The sequence below is a fragment of the Propithecus coquereli genome, unplaced genomic scaffold (assembly GCF_000956105.1).
Source record: "Propithecus coquereli isolate 6110/MARCELLA unplaced genomic scaffold, Pcoq_1.0 Scaffold223, whole genome shotgun sequence".
Lineage (NCBI taxonomy): Eukaryota > Metazoa > Chordata > Mammalia > Primates > Indriidae > Propithecus > Propithecus coquereli.
In genome coordinates, this window is record NW_012147523.1 from 4,334,734 (window position 1) to 4,354,997 (window position 20,264).

Sequence of the window (20,264 nt, forward strand, 5' to 3'; positions counted from 1 at the left end):
ACTGGACAAACACGGCTCCAATTTTGACAGTTCATATGCCACCAGCCACAGGACCCACGGCTAGCAGAACAGACTGCACGAGCTCGAGGATGCGTTTCCCTCTCGTCTACCAGTGTAGCAACCCCCGTGCCAGCTCCCCAGACAAGGCACCAGAAGAGTCTGACTCAGACCTTCCAGCAAGTCCCTTTGCTTTCCTCTGTCAAATCACCACAATGCCACAGGCAACATCCACAGGGTGATTCAGAGAATGGGTTTAGAAAGCACATAATTTCTCCCAGCTAAAGATGCCCTGCCTAGAGGTTCTTACAGCATAAAGCTGGGTATCTGCGTGCATGCCCGTGTGTGTGCTAAGCATCCCACAATGCACAGGGCAGCCCCCACAGCAAAGAATGATCCAGCTCAGAAGGCCAAGAATGCTGCGGTTGAGCAACCCCGCTCCACACTGAGCTGAGAAGACCCTGACCCCACCAAAAAATACCCCATGGTAAGTAATTAGTGTTCTGGGAAGAACGAGAGTCAAGCCTGTAGGAGTGGGCAGGGAGGAAAAGGGGTGGCACCTGGAGGAGGTGCCACCAGGATCCAGACTTGGAGAGCAGGGAGGCTTTGAGGAAGGATGACCAGAGGGGGCGGAAGGACCTTGCAGGTGGCAGAAAGACTCCACTTAGCAAAGACTCAAAGGTGAGAGGTTCAAAGCATGTTAGGGAATCAGCTAGAAGAGTGGCCAGGGCACAGGGCTGGTCTGTCCCAGACTGGCCTGATGATGACCATCACCTAAGATGCTCATTAGACGTACGAGCTCAGTAACTGTGGAAAGTGCCTAAGACCCTAGTTTTCTCACCCCTAAAATGGGGATGAATAAACATCAGCCTGTCTTCCTGGTGGTTGCAAGAAGTAAACTGATTAATGCTACAAGGTGCCTCCCCAGAAGGCACTTTAAGATGTGAGCTGTACCTGTTGTGATGTCCCCTCTAGGACGGGGCTGTTCTACTCTGATCCTCCCCACAATTCCCCCCATATCCTGTCCAGGACACAGGCTCAAAAATCCCCCCTTTGCCAAGGGGGTCTGCTCCTTTGCAAAATCTTCCTTTAGGACATGTAGGCAGATGGGAAGGCAGCAGTGACACAAGGGAGGAGAAACAGCAACAAAGCCCAGAGGAGGCGAGCAGGCAGCCCTGCCCAGGGAGCCGAGGGGCGCATTACCCGTCCGGAGCTGCCCAGGCTGTCCTCGTCAGACTCGTACCGCCGACTACTGTTGGAGTGGCCCTGAAGGGTGGCAGAGATGATAGTGATCCAAAGAGCAGGTCTTTCCCCAAGAACCTCCCCATGAACAACCAGCCCCGCCCTCCCAGGGGAAGCTGGAGCCCCCGTCTGCCCAGCAGAGGGGATGCTGGGTCACAGGTAGGAATGGCGTGTTGGGCAGCCACAGCCTCGAGGTCCCTCTCACTGTGTGGACAGATAGAACCGGATCCCAGCATAAAGCCACTGGGGAAATGGTGCCAAGTCCTTCCTTTGGCCAAAGCTCTTACTGCATGTTTCATATTCACAATCATACAGCTGAGATCAGAGGTCTCCCAGCAAGACTGGCCCTGATGTGCAAGCTTGACGTGGGCACACGGTCAGTATGGCCGACACTCCCAGGATGCTGCAGGGAAGGTGCCTGAGGAAACCGACCTCTGCAGCCCTCCCCAGGGACTGCCAGGACCCTATGCTTTGGAGCTGGGCCCTCCCACCTACGCCAGCGCCCTCCCTGCTCCGCAGCCAAAGGTTCCCGCTGCACTGTAAGATTTGTTGGCCATTTTCAACCTTATATCTAAGCTTCCTCACTTGCCCCCTGACCGGTCCACGTGATCCTGTTTTATCTTCTCCCTTGCATTAATCTTTATCTGAAATAATCTTGTTTATTAATTTACTTCTTATCTTCTCAGGACCCACTCACATTCCCCCCTTCAGGAAGGGGGATTTTTACTCTCCTGGAGAATAAACGAGGCAACAGGGGACTCTGGTCTCATTTCCTGTGGATTCCTTACATGTTCTCGGAGCTCAGGGTCATCCAGCTCACCCCGCTTCTCACTGGGGTATCCGCTGTCCCCACTGTTCTCAGAATCCTGTGGAGAGAAGATGACCTTAGCATCTGAAAGGTGACCTTACTAATAACCTATATAACAGAAGAAAATAAACTATCAAACAGAAACTAAGAAATAAACCCACACCACATAATTGCTCTTTGGAAAAAAAAACAAAAACAAAAACAAAACCTCACAACTATCCCCTTTGTTTTGTTTAATTAAAACACCAGGGGTCTAACTTGTTATCTCTAAAACTTCGTTTTCTCAGCCTTGAAGAGCCCTAAGCAGACAGTAGGGATGTGAACTCCCTGCTCCAACTCTCTGCCTCCCTTCCTGCAAGAAACATATTTCAAGGACTCAGATAAGCTAGCTTCACAGAGAAAAGAAAAAAAAAAAAAATAGAAAAAGCAAACACCACTGCTCCACAGCTGCTCCTGTTATCAGTCTGCTACAGCAGAGGGAAAAAAGCACCATCTTTACCCTTCAAAACACCAGCTGCTTTTTCTCTACTACCCGGCACTTTCACCCCTTTCTCTGTGAGCTGTGGCCACTCCCTCCTTCACACTCTCTCTCCTTTCTTTCTCAGGAAAACAAATAAACTTTGTACATCTTTCGATCCTAAACTGTGTGTGAGAATTCTTTCTCCAACACACCATGAGCACCTAGTAAGTTTCCACCCTAATGGGTTCCAGTGGTCCTCCGAGTACCTGGTGGTGACATCTAGACATTCCAATCACTGGCTTTCTCTCCTTTGTCTATCACCTCAGTTAACATCCTCTTCCTGCTGCCCTTTGCTGGCTGGGTGACAATGAGGCAGGATAAAGCAATGGTGAAGACCTTGGGCTCTGGAGCCAGACTGCCTGGGCTCAAACCTGGCTCTGCCACTTGCCAGCTGTGACCCTAGGCAGTTGCTTAACCTCTCTGAGCTTCAGTGTCCTTAGCTCTGGGGATTCATTATGGCACCTACATCGAAGGGCTGGCTGTGAGGATGAAACAAGGTGTTACACACTGAAAACGTGGATCACAGTAAGGGCTTTACTCAGAGTGACTCACCCACTTCACAGGCAGAAAAACAAAGGCTGGTTTCAGGTCTGAGACCCATGGACAAAAATACAGCCTTGGGAACAATATTTACCATCGGTAAGTCCTCAACCAGAACTGCACAGGTCACCTGGGCGTATTTCTTATTCTCCCAGACCTAAGTTCTGTTCTGAAAGGGAATCTGGTATAATTTAGAATCTCTAAAACTTCAGTCACATGCTACCAACATTGAGCTCTGGCCTTCTCTGCATGTCACCTGCTCCGTTAGTTACCGAATACTTTTATTTTCTTTCCTTCTTTATTCTACTAGGAAGTATTTCAAACACACAAATAGGCATCGAGAATTCTAAAATGAACTCTGACACACCTACCACCCAACTTTGTCAACTACTGACACTATGCCTTAGTAACCTGAGATATTTTTAAAAGGAACTAAAAGGTTACTGTTAAAATTTACACCTCTGTGTGTCCCTTCCCCTCCCATTCTCTTCCCCCTCCAGATAAAACCACTTTCCTGAACTCATGATTCTCATGTCTTTAGAGAAACCATCGTATGTTACTTAAATAAATACATATTTTTTAAAGCAGCTTGGTATCACTACCATAAATGTAAAACCTGGATCACTCTTGCAGATAGACAAGAGTCATTCAAACATGTACAGTGAAATCCATGGCTTCCGATCTGGCCAGGGACCCACCCGAGCCCAAGGAACTGTGCTGTCCTCAGAGGACCCTGCCCTTGTCTCTAGACAATTCTAGAACCTTTGACCTGTGTGAGCTGAAAGGCTGATGGGTTTTTTAAAAAAAGTATTTCAAATTTTTAAATTGAGGTATAATTTATGTACAGTAAAATTAAAGTGTTCATTTTGCTGAGGGAAAGGCTGTTTTTTGGAGGGGCTCAAATGACCCTCCTGCCTCAGCCTCCTGAGTAGCTGGGACAACAGGTGTGTGCCACCGCACCTGGCCGTGAAAGGCTGTTGTTGAAAACGGATCACAGGCCCTACCTACCCAGCAGTTACACAGCCTTGGGCACCCTGTCCCACCCTCTGGAGTCACTCCCAAGCTGTGACACAGACACACTCGTTCAAACCCCAGCTCTGTGATCCCAGCGAGGCAGCCAAGCTCTCCAAGCTCAGTTTCCCCATCTGAGAAATGACATGAACACAAGGACGGCAAGGCAGAGAGTGAGCATGGGGTCAGACAGCCTGGTCTGTCCCCTGGCTGCATCACTGAGTGACCATGAGCAAGCAGCCTAACTTTCTTGGGCCTCAGTTTCCTCTTCTCTAAACCAGGGATAATGAGAGAACTGCCCAAGCAGCTGCTAACACTGGGGATAAGAAGCGGGTGGCAGAGGGCAGGGGTGCAGGGAAAACTCCTCACCTTGCTAATCCTTCATGCCTTTTCCTTTTAACACATGAGGATGTGTTTTTTACCTATTCTAAAATCTTAACATTTATTCTAATTCTAGAAGAAATAAATAACATCTACCTCATACGTTGTTGTGAGGATGAAATGAGACTATCTACCAAGCCCACAGTGACGCTTCCAGATGTATCAGCTATTATTATTTTTTTCTTCCACTCAAGAACTCTGAAAAGCAGCCAAGAGTGAACCTGAACTTTTGGGGCAATCTGAGAGTGCAGCTTAAAGTGAGCCTGTGGTCTATGCGAGTGTGACATTTCGGCGAAGTCTGTTTATTTAAAAACAATTCATAAGAAATTTTAATTTGACCCCTTAATATACACTTGCATACACGCAAATACGATGCCTTAGTTTCTTCCCACTGAGGCAACCGGAAGCTGCAGGAAACATTCTATTTATCCAATCCGAGAGCATCACAGCTTATTGTGCTACATGTTACAGATCTGAGACCCAGTATAGCGGCCCAACAAGACAACCATCTACACAAACCAGACCTGGGGCTGAACCAACCTGGCATTTACCAGAAGGTTGCACTGCTGCTGATCTGGAGTCCCTCTTCCCTAACCGTCTCCAGGAACTGCAACCGACCCAGCTCTTCCCCAGGGAAAGCGCTGCCTTGGGCAGGAGGCTGGAATCCATCTGCATCCTCCTGCTACCCCTACCCTGTGCCTTCCTGGAAGTGCCCAGGGGAGATCTGGGCTGGGCTGCCCACCTCTGAAGTTGAAGATTCGCCCTCAATTCCCACTGGGATAGAGTCCAGTCCTCCCACCCCAAGGGCACTGGAACCCACAGCCTCTCTCCTTCTGCACTCACCCGGTGGCTGTCCAGATGGTCATGGTCTCTGGGCGCCATGTTATCGAGGTCACTGAACACTGGCCAATCTGGGCAGGGAGAGACAGAGATGATGTGTTGTGTTGGCTCCACTGTGGGAATATTCAAAGACTAACCTACAGCCCAAAGCAGACCACACCTGACACTAAGCCTTTATTATTATTTTTTTAGTTTTAAAGAAAGGCACAAACAAGGAGAAGAATGTTGTTGGCACATCTGGGGGCTACAGCTCTTCCCCTAAAACTTGCTCTAAGTCTGCCACTTGCCAGCTACATAATTCTGAGCAAGCAGCTTCACCTCCAAGCCTCCTCAAGGCTATGATCATGCAATTATACTCATAATGTGTTTATTAGCATGTGTCCCTGGCCCACACTCGGCTACCCCAGTAAGGGGCAGTTGTGAAGGAAGAAAATCCACTTGTACATTTGGGGCCCAAGAAGTGGGCCTCAGACAGCTTCAAAACCAACCATCTCCTGCTGGTTCCCTGTCTCTATCTCCTGCCCTGAGCTCTCTCGAGCCAAATCTGCCTGTTTTTACACAGATTTTAAACATGGCTCTTGCATTTTTAAATGGTTGTCAAAAGTCAAAAGAAGAAAAGAATTGGTGACGTAAAAATTATATGAAATTTAAATTTCAGTGTCCACAAGTAGTTTTATTGGAACACAGCCACACCCATTCACTTAAATATTTTCTGTGGCTACTTTCGTGCTACAAATGCAGAGACTGAATGACCTGCAAGGCCTAAAATGTTTCCTCTCTGGCTCTTTTAAGTCAGTTGACCCCTGTTCCAGACAATCCCAAAGGCCTTCCAGTGGAGACGTCTAAAAGTCTCCTTTAACGTTTCAACATAAAATCTTCCTCTCCTGTTCTGAGCCTGCTCCCCTACGGACTTTCCCTGAATAAATGACCACACTACCCTTCCAGTTCTTCAGGCCCAAGTCCTGGAGTCAGCCTTGCCCCCTGCCTTTCCTGCATACCCTCATCCACATACCCACAAACTCTACCACTTCAACTTCACAAACACTGTTTCCAATTTTCACCTCTGACCTATTAATATCACGTTAATAGATTTCCCAATGTTGAACAACCCTCAGATTCCTGTGAAAACCCTATTTGACAGACTATTCCTTCAAAATACTATTCGTTTTTACTTATTAATATCTTATTTAGAATTTGTGTGTTTTGTGTGTGTGTGTGTATATATGTGTGAGGTTGGGATATAGTTTTCTTTTTTGATGTTTTGTCAAATTTTGGTATATGAGTTTTGCTAGTTCCATAAAACACACTGAAAAATGTTACCTTGTTTTCTACAACAGGAGTTGTTCTTATGGCATTTAGATGACCTATGTCTTGAAAGTTCATTCAAAGAACTCACCTGTAAAACCATCAGGGCCATGAATCTTTTTGGTTAGCATGTCTGATTTTTCTAACATAAATGAAAGCCAGTTTAGCTCTGTCCTACCTGTTGCCTGTCCCTTCCAACCACAGTGACTGGGGACCGAACCATCACTCACGGAGCTGGTCCAGCTTCTGGCTGTGTGGTGTGGCCGAAGACGGGGAGGAAGGGAGAGAGTCAAACGTCACATCGCTCATGTTCTCATCTCCAGAGTTTTCTGAGAGGCGGAGCAGCAGCAGGGGCCGGCTCCCAGAGAGGGTCCTTACTCGGGGGCTCCCACACTTTTCCTCTGTCCCCCTCAAGATGGTCTTGGCTGATTGCTGGGGACATTAACAGGGATACTCATGTCACACAAGCAGCCTCTGGGGAACGAAGGGCTCTTCCTGTTGTACCCTCTAACTCTGAAGCCCTTTCAGCCATGGCTCCTGCACAAGCCCATGTAGGGGCTGATAGAAAATTTATAAAAAATCAGTAGGGATTAACCCTAAGACCTCCAAGAGGGGCCATCTGGAACAGGAGCTCAAAGGACCTGCTGGCCCCTCAAGTGCTGACCACACTTTACAGCCCTGAGCTGGAGAATGTATCCCACTCTATGTCCAGAACCCCAGGCTGGTCTTTGCCAACATTCTCTTGTATCCGGTCCATGTGGCAAGGTCAGGGGAAAGGGGCCTCATCCCGGACACATCGAGGTGCCCGGAGAGCCAGGTCTAAGTCCAGTCATCTGTCAATACACCACACAAACATGCACACCACGCACACACCTTCTCACTGTCTCTGCATGTCTGTTCCCCTCGCCCTCGTCAAAAATGGGCTGGACTTGAGCAGACAACAGCCACGTCATTGTGAGGACACTCGGGAGGGCTTTGTGTACTGAGCTGGGAGGGGATGAGTTGTGGCACAGATGGGATAGATCCTTCCTGCCCTGGTATTCTTCAATTAAGCATTGCCAGGCCTGGCTGTCACCATACAGGGAGGTAGGGCTTGCTGTCTGGGTAGCAGAAGGGCCTGCCAGGCCAAGCAGGTTCACGCTGGGCACCCACCAGCAACTTGGTGTTCTGATTCACCGCATCCTTCTCCCGTGGCGAGAGGTCGAAGGGAGCGAGGCCCATGCTCGTGCAAATCCGGTTGCAGGCATGAGAGTAGAAGAAGAGCGCCATTCCCCGGACACCTGTGGACAGAGGGGGGGTGTCTGGAGTATTGCTTTGCTTTGTGACAGGGGAGGGGTAGTGCCAGCCCCATAAATGTGGCTGGGGCAGGTGTAAAATGTGCTGAGCTTAGGGTGGTCAGACATCCCAGGCTCCTATCTCGATGACCTTAGAAAAGCTCACACAGTCTCAGCCTGTTTTCTTGGGTGTATAAAGAGCTGGGAGATTTTAGCGGGAAGCTTGGTATCCGTGGAAATAGGCTGGCTTTCCTACCTACCTAGGTTGCCATCTCCAAAGTCAGTGCCCATCTCAGTGTGGATCTGTGGGTCAGTGTAGAGGTCACCCACTCCCTGGATGTCCACCACTATCAGCTGATGGCCAGAACGCTCAAATGTGAAGTGGCTGAAAGCCTGTGGGGGACAGGAAGAAAAAGGTGGCTGCAAGAGACCAGGCTGTGACCTGTGCAGACACTGGCCAGCCTCTGCTCTGGGTTGAAGGGCCCTGGCTCTGCCCATGTTGGGGCCTTTCTCTGTAAGGAGGTGTACAGAGAAAAAGATAAAGGAAGGAGGTCTGTTCAATCAACAGAGATCTTGGGGCTGCAGTCTTGTGGCCACCTTAGGTCTACTGACAGAAGCCAGCATGGGGTGAGAGGTGTCCCATTACAGAGTCTCCTATAGAATGGTCCAAGGGGCTTGAAGGTCCTCTGAGGATGTGAGGCCCCATACCCACAAGAACTCTTCCTCTCTAGGGGCTGAACCTGGCCGGGCTCCCACCATGAAGGGCTGGGGTGGGCAGAGGGTGGAGGTGCAGGCAGGGTGAGCCTGGGGCCTTACCTGCGGTGTCAGGCGGATGTTGTCATCACGGACAAACCCTGAGTTGGAATTGTACTTGATATACTTGCCCTCGATGTAGTGCTCCAAGTGGAAGAGAGGCTTGCCTGGCCTCTCCTTCAGCTCAATGATGCACATTTGCATGATGTCCACCTGGCAGAAGGGGGAGTGGGGTCACATGGAAGGGCAGGGGGAGGGGTTGAGAGCAGCCAGCTGCCAGGGCACAGATCCTGGCTCTATCGCTTACTAGTTTGTCCCCAGAATCCATTCTCCCCTTTTCCTTTTAGAATGAAAACACCCATCCCTGAATTTTAATAGGATATATAACCATCAGCTAGAATGACGTTGCTGAGCTTCCCTTGTAGCTAGGTGTGGCCATGTGACCACACCTGGCCAACGGGAAGTGAGCAGATACAATGACATCACTTCAGCCTGCCCCATAAGGTGGACTGTTCCTGTGAGCCAGAACTGACCACGTGGTCCACAGCAACCCCCAGGGGATGGCAGAGCAACAGGATAGAAGGAACCAGGGCTCTGGATGGCTTCAAGAGGGCAAGGTACCAGCCCACCCTGCGGCACCCATCAATAGGACCTTTACATGAGCAAGAAAGAAACCATCTCATGTCAGCGCATATTTGTGGGTCTGTTTGCTAAGCAACTTGACCTGTGTCTTACACTAATGCTGTGGATTCAGGTAAGTTATTTTACCTCTCTATGCCTCGGTTTCCTCACCTGTGGAATGGGGATCTCAGACTTAGTACAGGCATTAAATGTATTGATACACAAAGGAGCCAGGAAACTTTGCTCATGTTATTATTATCAAAGACACAATTCTAGAGTAACATTAGGTCATTAAATACGAAATGTCCAATTTCAAATCAAAAGTTTAGTTTATTATACCTTAAACAAGCAGCAGTACAATTAATCAAAGTGTGCACCTAAACTATCAACACAGTTTTACCATCTTAACGGTAGCTTGTTTATGCCAGCAGTGAAGAAACCTGGAGAACGAGTGGTGAAATCTCAAAAAGGCATTTTCCAGCTTGTTGAGAATTGAATATTTTTCTTTGCAAAAAGAGGTCCAAAGCCTGACAGAAGTGATAGTCAGCTGGTGAAAGGTCTGGTGAATACAGTGGATAACAGAGACCTTCCAAGTCCAGCTTCTGTAGTTTGAGCAGCATCGTTTGTGTGACATGTGGTGAATCGTTGTCTTGCAAGAAGATTGGCCTGTCTCTATTGGCCAATCTCAGCTGCTTAATCGCAAGCATCCTCATCATTTCACCCAGTTGGTTGCAGTAGACATCACTGTAATCAATTGACCAGGTTTCATGAAGCTGTAGTGGATAATACCAGTGCTGGACCACCAGAGACCATTAGCTGTTTTTTATGAATATCCAATTTTGGACTGCATTTTGGCATTTCATCTTTATCCAACCATCATGCCAAATGCTTGTGATTGTCAAAAAGAATCCATTTTCCATCTCACCTAACAACACGGTATAGAAATGGTTTGCCTTTATGTCATGACAGCAAAGAAAGGCAAGCTTCGCGAAGATTTCTCTGCTGGTGCTCGTTTAATTCATGTAGTACGCATCTATCCAGCTTCTTTACCTTGTCCATTTGTTTCAAATGGTCCAATATTGTTGGAATAGTAACATCAAACCTTGCTGCTAATTCATGCGTGGGTTGAGATGGATTCGCTTCCACTGCAGCTTTCAGCTCATCGTTATCCACCTTGATCTCAGGTCACCCACATGGCTCATTTTCAAGACTAAAATCACCAGAATGGAACTTCTCAAACCATCGACATACCACGCATTCGTTAGCCACATCCTTCCCAAACACTTTGTTGATATTTCAAGCTGTCTGGGCTGCATTGGTTTCGAACTCACGTTCGAAAATAACACGTATTTTTGACTTATCCACGGTTTCACAAAAATTGCTCAAACAAAAATTAGAAAGATAATCACAAGCCAAATGTGTGTTTGAAATAATGAGGATGTACCTTCACAATAAAGATAAAACAAGAAGTGTCAAAGGGAAATGTCAGAGATATCAACTGTCAAACTTACTACTTAAGAAATCAGACATTTCTTCCTTAATAACCTAATATATACCAACCTATAAACAGTGGTTTTCTCCTGCAATGGGGAATTGTGGGGAACCTTGACACTCTTTGCTGACTTTTTTTTTTTTTTTTAACAAAGTATACGTTTAATCCTGTACGCAGATGAAAACGTATAAACAGTGTGTATGGTCTATAAACTGGGGTAGGGAAGACCTGTGACTTGAACGTGGATCTCCTGCCCTGTTACATAAGGTCTCATTCACAGCACCCGCTCCCTTGGTGCCACCTACGCCATGGGAGGAGCCAGCTCCCGGTTTCCCAAGGCAACAACCATCAAGGGAGGGTGAGTCACCAGGCAGACAACAGCCTCAGAGGCCAAAGGGCCCTGAGCTGAGAGCTTCCCCCAAACACCACCTCAATTCTGAGAACCAGCCTGAGGGGAAGGAGGAAAGGGGCGGTTCTCAGAGGGTTCCACCCCAAATGCTGGCTCCATCCCTACCAGGAAAGCTGCATCAGGGCCACCTGCACAGCCAGAGGGCTCCCTGGGTGAGGGGCAGTGGCATAGCCACATGAGGACAGCCAGGACCTCCTCGAACAACCACATCCCTTCCCCTCCCCCGTCATTCAACCGCATTATTACTTACCGGACATCTAGGCGCTGGGAGACAGCACTGAACAGATAAAACCTCTGCCCTCAGGGACAGAAGCAACTAACATATCAACTAAATGAAAAAAGCTCTCTCTTCTCTAATTGCTCCAAAGAAAAGAAAACAGAACAAACCAGAATGCCCTGGCAGAGGTGACTGGGTGGAGGCCTACTTAGGTCGGTTGAGCCAGCCTGGCTGCAGAGGGGACACATGGGCTGAGACCTGAGCTATGAGAGGACCAGCCACGCAAGTGTCATGGAGACAAGCGATGCAGGCTGGAGACATGGCCAGGGCAAAGGTCCTGAGGCAGGAACAAGCTCAGGGAGGAAGAGAAAGGAGGCTGGGCTGAAACACAGCAAATAACTGAGGAAGTCACAGCCCTCCAGAGTGGGGACTGTGGTTTTTCTGCCCATCCCAAGTATGCTTAAATCAAGGGCTCAGAAAACAGGAGGAGCTCAATGAATTCTGCTGGTTGCCTAGAAGTGCACCTCTCCCAAGGCACCCAGGAGACCTTGCATCTAGCAGACTCTCACACTGTGGGAGGGCTAAGCAGTGAATTTAGGCAGGGCAGAGGCTTGGAACAATGTTTCCTCAAATGCCCACAGGCAGCAGGAAATTGGGCCTGGCCACAGTCACCCAACACCCTAGGGCTCGGCTCCGGTGAAGGACCCAACCTGGCAGGGTGCTGGACAACCTGGATTTGAGCCCTGGCTGCATCCCTGCCTGGTGGGGCAAGTCATTTAACCTCAGAGCCCTGGGTTCCTCAGGGAGCAGACATGGTATCCATTTCCCTGTCCTTCCATTGTTTCCTTGGAGCCACCCCTTTGCCAATCTCAGCCCAGATGGTCTGGGTGGAATCCTACATTCCCAGCTCTAAGTGGGCACAAGGCTCAGGCCTGCCAATCTTCATATCCCCTCCCCTTGGCCACTGTGATTGGCTCAGCCATAGGCATCTGACCTTATCAGAGCTAATGACACCCAGTTCTGAGACATTCATTGGAACTTCTGGGAAAATAGGTACCCTCATTCTGACAAGGCTGCTGAGAAGACAGAACACAGCTGCTGGGGGCTGACGTGCTACTGCAAGTGGAAAGGTTGCCTGAGAGTGACACCAACACAGAAAAACACCCAGCCCAGAGATGGAGGAGGATTCCTGACAACTTCAGTTTGGTCCTGGATACAGCCATGCCTGTGGCCCGCACTATTTTTCAGTTACATGAGGCAGTGAATTGCCTTTTTAGATTACATCAATTTGAGTGGGTTTCTGTCATTTGCAAACTAAAGTCCTAATACCCATCTACAAATAGGGATAAAAACATTCCAATCTCAGAGCTCCATTTTTGAGAACAGTACTCTCTGCATATAGAGTACTTGGCCCACCATGTTCAACAAACAGTGGTTGTCATTAGCCACTGTTAAGGTGAAGGGGGACCCTGCGATAGGCCCCACCCTCATTCCCAGACACTGTGCCCAGCTGCCCTGGCATGGGGAGGAGGCGGGTGGGGCACACGCACCTGTTTGGGGGGCTTGTGTCGATTATATTCTTCCCCCCAGAGCTTGGCCTCCATTTGCAGACGCACATCCTCAAAGTACACGTCCCTGCCCACGGGCTCGATGTAGCGCTTTGCCACGTAGTTGGAGGCCCCCTTCCACTGCTGGGCGTGCAGGAAGTTGGAGAGCTTCTTCCTGGGGGGAGAGGAAGCAGGGAGCCTGCCTGGGTGTTCTGGGATCACAGTCTTGGGTCCTCAGACAGCAACACCCTGCCTGGCTGGCTGGGGTCAGGAAAAAAATGTGGGCAATGGAAAGGGTTTTCCTGCCCCACTGTATCCTTCAAAGAGCTGGGAAGGGTGGATCAGGGTCATTGTTAATGGCCTCCTAACCCGTTTGCCTTGACCTCTAAGCGCCAGAGCAGAGATGAGTGGGATACTCCCTGTTCTTCCTGAGCCATCCCCACAGCCAGGCCTCGTGTGTGGTCCAAGGGAGACCAGAAGGAGAGAAACTTCGGACACAAGAGGGCAGAGGCTACTGTCTCCATTCCTTGGCCAAAGGTGTCCAGTTCCCTAGCTCTTAGAGGCCTGGGGGAGTCTGGGCAGGGCCCCAAGCGCCAGGCTGAGTCACTTACGTCCTGAAACACTCCCTCATGGCTCCTCGGCCGAAGGGCTGAAAGATACCACACAGAGAGTAATCAGTCCCCACGCCCCACCCAGAAGCAGCCCCGAGCCAGGAGATGTCACCCACCAAATGGTTGCCTGTGTCCTGGACCTCATTTCAATCCTGAAAGCCCTGGGACCTCCCCTCCTGCACCTCCACCAAAGCCTGAAAGACTTTCCAGCCTGGAGGCTCTGGGACCACAAGGACCACCCCATCCCTCCATCCCAGCTGAGGGGAGGAACCCACGGGGGACAGGACGTTGGGAGAGGAACAATACAGCCCTGTCAGTAACAGAAAAAAGTGGAAACAACCTAAGTGTCCATCAACAATACACTGGAGAAGTCAACCAGGTCTATTCATTCAAGGAAATACCATACGGTGCTGAGAATGAACACGAAATGTTGCCCAACAGAAGCCATGCTCAAAAGAACACCTGCTGCATGGCTCCACTTACAGGAAGTACGTCAAAATTAACCTGAATGCTGGAATTCAGAGTGGTGCTCACCCTGGGGGCAGGCAGTAGACACTGAGGGGGGCTTCTGAGGGGAGCTGGGTGTGTTCTGTTTCTTGACCTGGGTGCTGGTGTTCACTCTGTGAAAACTCAGCAAGCCGTACGCTTTTCTGTGTGTATGTTACACCAAAAAAGTTTGACGAAACAATCCTTGCCCTCACTATACAGGGAGACTATTTCCTAGCCTTTTTTTTTTTCCTTCTTTTCCCCAAAGGCTGGTGGCAACCCACTGAAATTTATTTAACAACTCAGTAATGGGTTTGAAATTTAATTCAGCAATGTAAAAGAAAACCTGATATATACATTTATAGTCAATTGATTTTCAACAAGAGTGGCCAGGATGGTCTTTTGATGTATGATATCTGAGTATAGGGAATACCCAGCATAGGCAAATCTACAGAGACAGCAATTGCAACAGTGGTTGCCAGGGATTGGGGGAGACGAGGGAATGGGGAGTGACTGCTAATGGGCACGGGATTTCATTTGGGGAGTGTGAGAACGTTCTGGAATCGATTGTGGTGAGGACTGCACAACTCTGTGAACATACTAAACACCATTGAACTGTACACTTTAGACAGGTGAATTGTATGGTATGTGGATTATACCTCACTAAAGCTGTTACAAAAAATATTAATATAATAAACAATAACATGAAGAATACCCAAATTTACAAAAATTAAAGCGGGTGTGGAGGGCAGGGTGCACAGACTAAAGTCCCCGCTCAGCCCGGTCCCCACGGGGCTCCGGGCCCTGCTCACCTGGGACGCCATCTTGATCAGAACGTCATCTTGTATCCACTCCCCAGTGACAGCGTTGTACCTGCAGAGACCAGAGCACACCCAAGGGCAGAGCGTCCATAATACAATCCTGTCCCTCACTGGCTAAGGCAAGAGATCCTTCTGGGCTCCACACTGCCCCCAGGGCCCAGCCCCCGCTCCACCATGCCTCCAGCCCCGTCTCCCCAGCACTCGCCACTGTGCCGCCCGCTGGCTCGCTCTGCCTCGGGCTCCCCCACTGGACGGTGACTCCACAAAGCAGACCCACATCTGTCTTCCTCATCCTGCCTGATGCGTGTGGATATTTAATAAATAAAGCCGTGTGGGATGAGCGATTGAACAAATAAATATCCTGATTATAACTGGTCTACGTAACGAATGGACAGCCCAGGGAGGGAGGCGGCAGTGCCTCCAATCTTGCCAGGCAGCAGGGCATCTCCCAAGCAGTGACAACTGTCCTGTGCAGGCAGAGGTGGGAGAGGGTCCTGCCTCTGATCCAGCCAGGAAAGGGGCTGCGGTGTAGGGACAGAGACGGGCGATCCCTTTCCTGCCAGCACAGGGGTCACGGCCAATACCCCTGCAACAAAAGGCAGGCTAACAAGACAAAAGCATGATGAATTACTTTGATCACAGTTTTACGTGACACAGGACTCTTCAGGACAAAGACCCAAAGATACAGGGGAAGCTATCAGATTTTATGCCTAGGTTCCATGAGGCTGGGACAGCTGTGGAGAAATTGATAGGACAAAAGAGCATGCGCTGATGGTAGCAGACGGAGTGGGGAAACCCAGTCTGTTCAGATTCTTCTTGGCCCCTCTGCTGGAGCATTTCTTCCTCCTGAGTACGGGGTAAGGCCCCTTTGAAACGAGGATCTTAACTTCTTTAAGGCCAGCTCTTACACAGAAAGTTTGGGGAAGGCTAGAGTAGTATTTTGGGGTTTTATGGCTGGCTTTGGGGGAAGAGGGTCCAGGTTTCTGTGACCTGCCTTGGAAGAGAATGAGGGACAAGCGACAGTAGGGCAGGAGAAGGTCAGAGAGAGGCTTTGCTTCTGATGCTGTTTCCAAGGCCTTGACTTTGGGTATCATTTTCTGAGCCCCAACACCGGGTTGTGATATCATAAAACATATATTTGGTCTCAGACACCGTTTCCTGGCATACAACTCCTAAAATCCTTAGAATCTCCAAAGTGATGTTTTCTGTATGCTAATGAGATGGCTGGTGACTGGCAGCCCCTCGGTAGCTTCAGGATGGGGCTGGTCACCAGAGAGACAGAGGCAGGATTAGAGGGTTGGACTCTCAGCCCCACCCCCGACCTCTAGGGAGGGGAGAAGGGCTGAAGTTGAGTTGATCACCAATGGCCAATAGTTTAGTCAATCACACCTATGCAATGAAGCCTCCATAAAACCTCAAAAGGACGGGGATCAGAGAGCTCCAAGACAGCCAAATACAGGGAAGGCTCCGGAGGGTGGCATGCCTGGAGAGGACATGGAAGCCCCTGAGCCCCTTCCTGCATGCCTGGCCCCACGCTTCTGTATCCTTTGTAAAAAACCTGTAAATGTGAATGAATGTTTCCCAGAGTTCTGTGAGCTGCTCCAGCAAATTAATTGAACCCAGGGAGGAGGCTGTGGGAACCCCAATTTATATCTGGTCGGTCAGAAACACAGATAAAACAGCCTGGGGCTTGTGACTAGCATCAGAAGTGGGGGGCAGTCTCATGGGACCGAGCCCTCACCCTGTGGGATCTGATGCTACCTCCAGGTAGACAGTATCAGAAGTGAATGGAATCAGAGGACACCCGGCTGCCATCCTCTACAGATCTGATTGCTTGTTTGCTGGGGGGAAGAAATCCCCACACATTTTGGGGTCACAGAAGCATTCTGTGTTGTGAGAGTAAGGTAGGAGAAACTGAGTTTGTTTTTTCCACAGATGGGTGCACACCCAAGGCAGAGAGAGAGCTGGAAAGGGTTCTGGAACATTTTCATCTCTCCTCTCCCAGAGCAAATCAGCTCCTGGGCCTGGCTGCACCTCAAACAGGTTTGCTTGGTGGAAATCTCAGCTCAGGCAATCCCTAAAGTCTAAAGCCGCCCTCTAGGCTGGGGTGTTCTTAGCTCTAGTTAGAGGCCTCTCCTGGCCCACCCCGCAGCTGGGGCAGGCTCCAGAACACTCTCAGCCTAGGTGAGAACAGGTTTCCCAGAGCTTGAGAAACAAGCAGAGGCCTGGCAGGTAACCTCCTCTGGGCTCAGAGGAAGGAGAGAACTTCAGAGCTGCAAACTTGCTGGCACCAGCCTGTGCAAGCACAGCTGACCCTCGAGCAACATGGCTTCGAAGCAGGTGGGTCACCTTATACACAGATTTTTTTCAAACATGTTGGAAAATTTTTTTAGAGATTTGCAACAATTTGAAAAAAAACTCACAGATGAACCTCATAGCCTAGAAATATAAAAAAATTAAAAAGCTAGGTATGTCATGAATGTGTAAAATATATGTAGATACTAGTTGATTTACGTTTCAATCAACTGTCTGTTACCGGGACGTTCCCATACGTTCCAATTGCATGGTACGGTCAACAGTAGGCTGTCAGTAGTTAAGTTTTACGGAAATCAAAAGTTACATGCAGATTTTTGACTGCACAAGAGGTCAGTACCCCTAACCTCCATGTTGATCAAGGGTCAACTCTACTGTGCTTACTAACAGCAATGATTATTATTATTATACCTATACAGAGACTAAGGTAAAGGAAATAATCCTCCCTCACCTCCAAAAGAGACCGCAATCTGAGAGGCACCCAGAAGCTGGGGTGGGGGAGATAATGCACACTGGAAGGGCCCTGGTTGTCACTCACAACCACTACCAGCACAAAGGTAAGCATTACTCAAAGTTCACTGAGCACTCACTCTACCCTGGGTGCCTAAATGGGTTGCTTCATTCAACTCCCCCAGCAGAACAATGAGATTGCTACAATTACTGTGCCCATTGTCCAGATGGAGACTCTAAGGCCCACAGAAGTGAAGTAACCTGCCCAAATGCAGGTTGGTTGGAACCAGAACCTTGCTCCTGCCTCAGCATTGGTGGTTCAGCAGCAGAACCTTGCTCTTAACCACCCTGGGAACAACCCACATGAACAGGAAATCTGTATTGCACCAGAGTTCTTAAAAAAACCAGGGATGGAGAAGGAAACCTCCAATTTAGAAATCCCAGGAGAGTCTAGCCAACAATACCCGGGCTCCCACCACTGCCAAACAAGGCAGGTAAAGTCAGGCACTTTGGTTAGGAAATAAACATAGTTTGGCTTTGTCCGAGATCCCAGCTGAGCCCCTACTGCGCCTTCAAGGCCATCACCAGCCAGCTCCTACTGTGCTCTCGCAGGTAGAAAGGAATCAAGCCCATATCCTGCCCTGCTGGGGCATCTACAGTGTTGACAGTGGCTGCCAGGCACAGACCACAGACTCTGCTAAGAGGGTGGCCTCCAGCAGTGGAGGAGGGGTCCATGTGGGATTCTAAAGCCATCTTCTTGAAGGGTAGAACCAAGAACACATTGCAGAAAGCTGGAGAGGGCAGCGTACCCTTCTCAGTCCCCCTGTAGCTAGGTGAGGCTGTGTAACTAGATCTCACACAATGCACTGCATGCAAAAGTGATGCCCTTTCCAGGGCCAAGGCATTGAACAGCTGGTGTGCTACCTCCATGCCCCGGCTTCCTCTTTGGTAGTGATGGTGGGGTCATGTGTTAAGACAACAGAGCCACGAGGTGGAAGTAACCTGGGTCCCAGCTGCCCTGAACAGTTACTCACCTCTCACCCAACTTCATAAGCGTGAGAAATACACCTTAGTTGTGTGGTTCTGCTGGGGTATTTGTTACTGCAACATAGAGCTCAGCCCAGCCTGGCCTGTCTAACAGGTACTTTCTAGGAGCTGGAGAAGGCTTCAGTGCGACGACGCCTGGGACCTTAAGCCTGGGACACTCCAATATTGGCTGCTGTCGTTATGAATCCCTTCTCCAGGCCCCCAAGGGTACCTGGGCCTCACTGACTGTGAACAGAAGCAGGACCCATCCCCCGCCCCCAGGACTCCTTAAGGCCCCGGGACAAGCTGCTGACCTGTGCCGAGTAGCACACTCTGTGGCAATGTCCTCGAGGTGGAACTCAGCCCAGGGGTCTGGCATGTGCTTGGCCTTCTCGATCGCATGCTTCCAGGCTTCCTGCAGAAGGCAAAAGACAGCGTTAGGCCCAGACCAGGGCCCTCAGGGACACTGCAGCCCCAGCCTCCTCTCGCCCTGCTGTTTGTTCTGGGGGACAGATGACATTCATGAGAGAGCAAGTCTCCCATCCAGTATTCTTTCTGGAACACAACTACATACCCCACGAAGACCCTATTTGCTCTCATGGGCAAGATCTTCCTGTGGGCAGAGGTGATGCATCTTAACTAACACCATTTCGCTTGAAATTGGAAAGTTGAGAATGAAAATAGGACACCATTCCCCCATCGAGACTGACAAACATTTCAGCGAGTGCTGGCCAGGAAGCGGGGAAATGAGCATCCTCACAGATCTTCAGTGGGTATAAATCTTTTCTAAAAGGCAATCCAGCAATGTAGTAAAATGGAAAAAAAAATGCATTCCTTAATTTTGGCCCAGTAGATGTAGACCCAATGCTACATCTAGGGATTGATTGTATAGAAACATGAACACAAGTGTGCAAGCATGTATTTATAAGAAGAGTCATTGTGATCATGCAGAATCAAATTTAGCCCAAATGTTCGTCTGTGGGGATTGGTTACAGACATTTTGATTACATCCATTTAAAAGATGAAGCAGCCTTCTGAAAGGCTGCATTTATCCTATAGGAAGACCCAGTGCCCCCTTTTAATAATAAATATTGCATAACACCTCATTTTACTGCCCCACATGAAACCATAGATAACACACATGACCTTGCTGAGCTCAGAGTATCTCAGAACCACGCCAAAGGTATGTTGCCTTTACGTGGAACGTAGCATCAAGCTCCGGACTCAGACCGCTGTGAACCGATTCCCATGAGACATTCCGAGGTCCTGTGGGATGCAGGAAAATCCGTCGTGCAGAGCTGTCCTGCCCATCTCAGGGTCGCTAGCATCCCTGGCCTCCACCCACTTGTGCAGTAGCGTCCCCATCGTTGTGATGACCAAAACTAACCCCCAAAACTTTCAAAACCTGTTGAGAGCCAGAGCTTTTTGAGTATTAACTGGGAAAGATGTCCAAGGCATATTATGAGAAGAGAACAAGCTGCTAAACCGTATTATGGAACAATCCAATTTTTGTTTTTAAAAGCCCATTGTATGACTCCAGGAGTTTGAGTCTAACCTGGGCAACAGAGCAAGACCCCATCTCTAAAATGAATAAAATATT

At 49.2% G+C, this 20,264-nt stretch overlaps 1 protein-coding gene across 2 annotated transcripts in view; it reads right to left on the minus strand.

Moving 5' to 3' along the window:
- Nucleotides 1–20,264, minus strand: part of EEF2K (eukaryotic elongation factor 2 kinase) — a 57,722-nt gene that overhangs the window by 11,970 nt on the left and 25,488 nt on the right. Inside the window, exons 3-13 of one of the 2 annotated variants that reach the window (XM_012645022.1) lie at nucleotides 18,979–19,079; nucleotides 14,867–14,927; nucleotides 13,569–13,606; nucleotides 12,961–13,132; nucleotides 8,735–8,884; nucleotides 8,179–8,311; nucleotides 7,797–7,924; nucleotides 6,875–7,076; nucleotides 5,343–5,410; nucleotides 2,028–2,105; nucleotides 1,201–1,263 (exon numbers count right to left, since the gene is read on the minus strand). In XM_012645022.1, the coding sequence (XP_012500476.1) occupies nucleotides 1,201–1,263; nucleotides 2,028–2,105; nucleotides 5,343–5,410; nucleotides 6,875–7,076; nucleotides 7,797–7,924; nucleotides 8,179–8,311; nucleotides 8,735–8,884; nucleotides 12,961–13,132; nucleotides 13,569–13,606; nucleotides 14,867–14,927; nucleotides 18,979–19,079 (1,194 nt within the window). The remainder of the gene's footprint in view (nucleotides 1–1,200; nucleotides 1,264–2,027; nucleotides 2,106–5,342; nucleotides 5,411–6,874; nucleotides 7,077–7,796; nucleotides 7,925–8,178; nucleotides 8,312–8,734; nucleotides 8,885–12,960; nucleotides 13,133–13,568; nucleotides 13,607–14,866; nucleotides 14,928–18,978; nucleotides 19,080–20,264) is intronic. The other variant, XM_012645023.1, reaches the window with a different exon arrangement.